Raw genomic sequence first — 1,218 nt, 5'->3', positions numbered from 1 at the left:
CTCGGGCGCCTCCACCGCCGCCCTCAGCCACGCCGCTAGGACCGACGGAGACGTCAACTCCGCCGTCACACCTGTGGTGTGCCCCATGTGGCACCCCGACCTGTTGTCTCGCCCTGGCCCCCAAGATCGTTTTGGTCGTCACATTGTGATCCCCGACGTCGTCAAATGTCGCCCGCCTGTCCTTCCCCCCGTTCTCGTCTGGTAATCTCATCTTATTATCCCATCGATGCTTGAGGCTGGCTACTGCCACTTCGCTCCACAACCGTCCTGCCACCCCTGCCGTGTGCGACCCCGGCCTCACTGTCTTTCGATATTGCTCGCACACCCACTCGTGCGCGCTCTTACACATGTGTCCGTACGTCCGTCGGTCCACTATCTCCCTCTTCTCTGCGTTCTCTGCCGCCTCCCTTCGCACCGTGTACATGCATGGCCGCGTCCGCACCGCGTCCCGCACCACTTTCGAGGCGTCCTCTGAGTCGTTGTCCCCGAGGTGTGCTGTCGCCACCGCGTCGGCGTAAGCGTTGCAGGCTATTCCCACATGTGCTGGCACCCACATGAAGACCACCGCCTCTAGCTTCGATCTATAGTAAGCGATCGCCTCCAGGAGCCCGCCTCTCTCCCAGTCCCTCAGGCCTTCTGGCATCGCAAACGGATTCTGCACGCGGAATTCTTTTCGTTTCCCGGTTCGCAACTCCCGCAAAAAACGATTGCTAAATGCCTGCCGAGGCTCAGCAGGCGTCGCCGGCGGACGGCAAGGCGGCGGCGGGCAGCGGGGGCCAGCAGACGACGCTTGGCAAGCGCCCGGCCGAGAGCGGCGCCGTCGCCCCGCTCCCGTCCAACATGGCGCTGCCGAACGCCGTCGTGCAGCGGCTCATCAAGTCAAAGCTGCCGGACGGCGTGATGCTGCACAAGGACGCGCGCGCCGCGTTCAACAAGTCGACGTCAATCTTCATCCTGATGCTCACCACCATGTGCGTCCCCGCGCGCTGATCCGCCGCCACTCGGAGCCAGATTGCGCTCCGCTCTCTTGCGTGGTGAGCCCTCGCCCCGCCCGCTTGCCCTGCAGAGCGAGCGACATCAGCAGGGAGGCGAAGCGCTCGACGGTGACGGGGCAGGACGTGCTCAACGCACTCAAGGCGAGCGAGCGGCCGCCCTCCCCCGCCGGCTCGGCAGCTTGGCGAGAGCGCGGCCCGCCTCGTTTGCCGCCAACCCCGACTC

The 1,218-nt window shown here is 65.4% G+C and overlaps 1 protein-coding gene across 1 annotated transcript; it reads left to right on the top strand.

Moving 5' to 3' along the window:
- Positions 1–714: 714 nt before the first annotated feature.
- Positions 715–1,197, top strand: EMIHUDRAFT_254911 (hypothetical protein; the record flags this gene model as incomplete). Its single annotated transcript, XM_005775992.1, has 2 exons — positions 715–971; positions 1,067–1,197. Coding segments are annotated over 2 exons (388 nt in total), but the record flags the coding sequence as incomplete, so codon positions are not given.
- Between the last annotated feature and the right edge of the window lie 21 nt (positions 1,198–1,218).

The sequence above is a fragment of the Emiliania huxleyi genome, assembly GCF_000372725.1.
Source record: "Emiliania huxleyi CCMP1516 unplaced genomic scaffold EMIHUscaffold_2871, whole genome shotgun sequence".
NCBI classification, from domain to species: Eukaryota; Haptophyta; order Isochrysidales; family Noelaerhabdaceae; genus Emiliania; species Emiliania huxleyi.
Note: the sequence above shows the minus strand (reverse complement) of the source record. Positions and strands in the feature narration are given on the sequence as shown.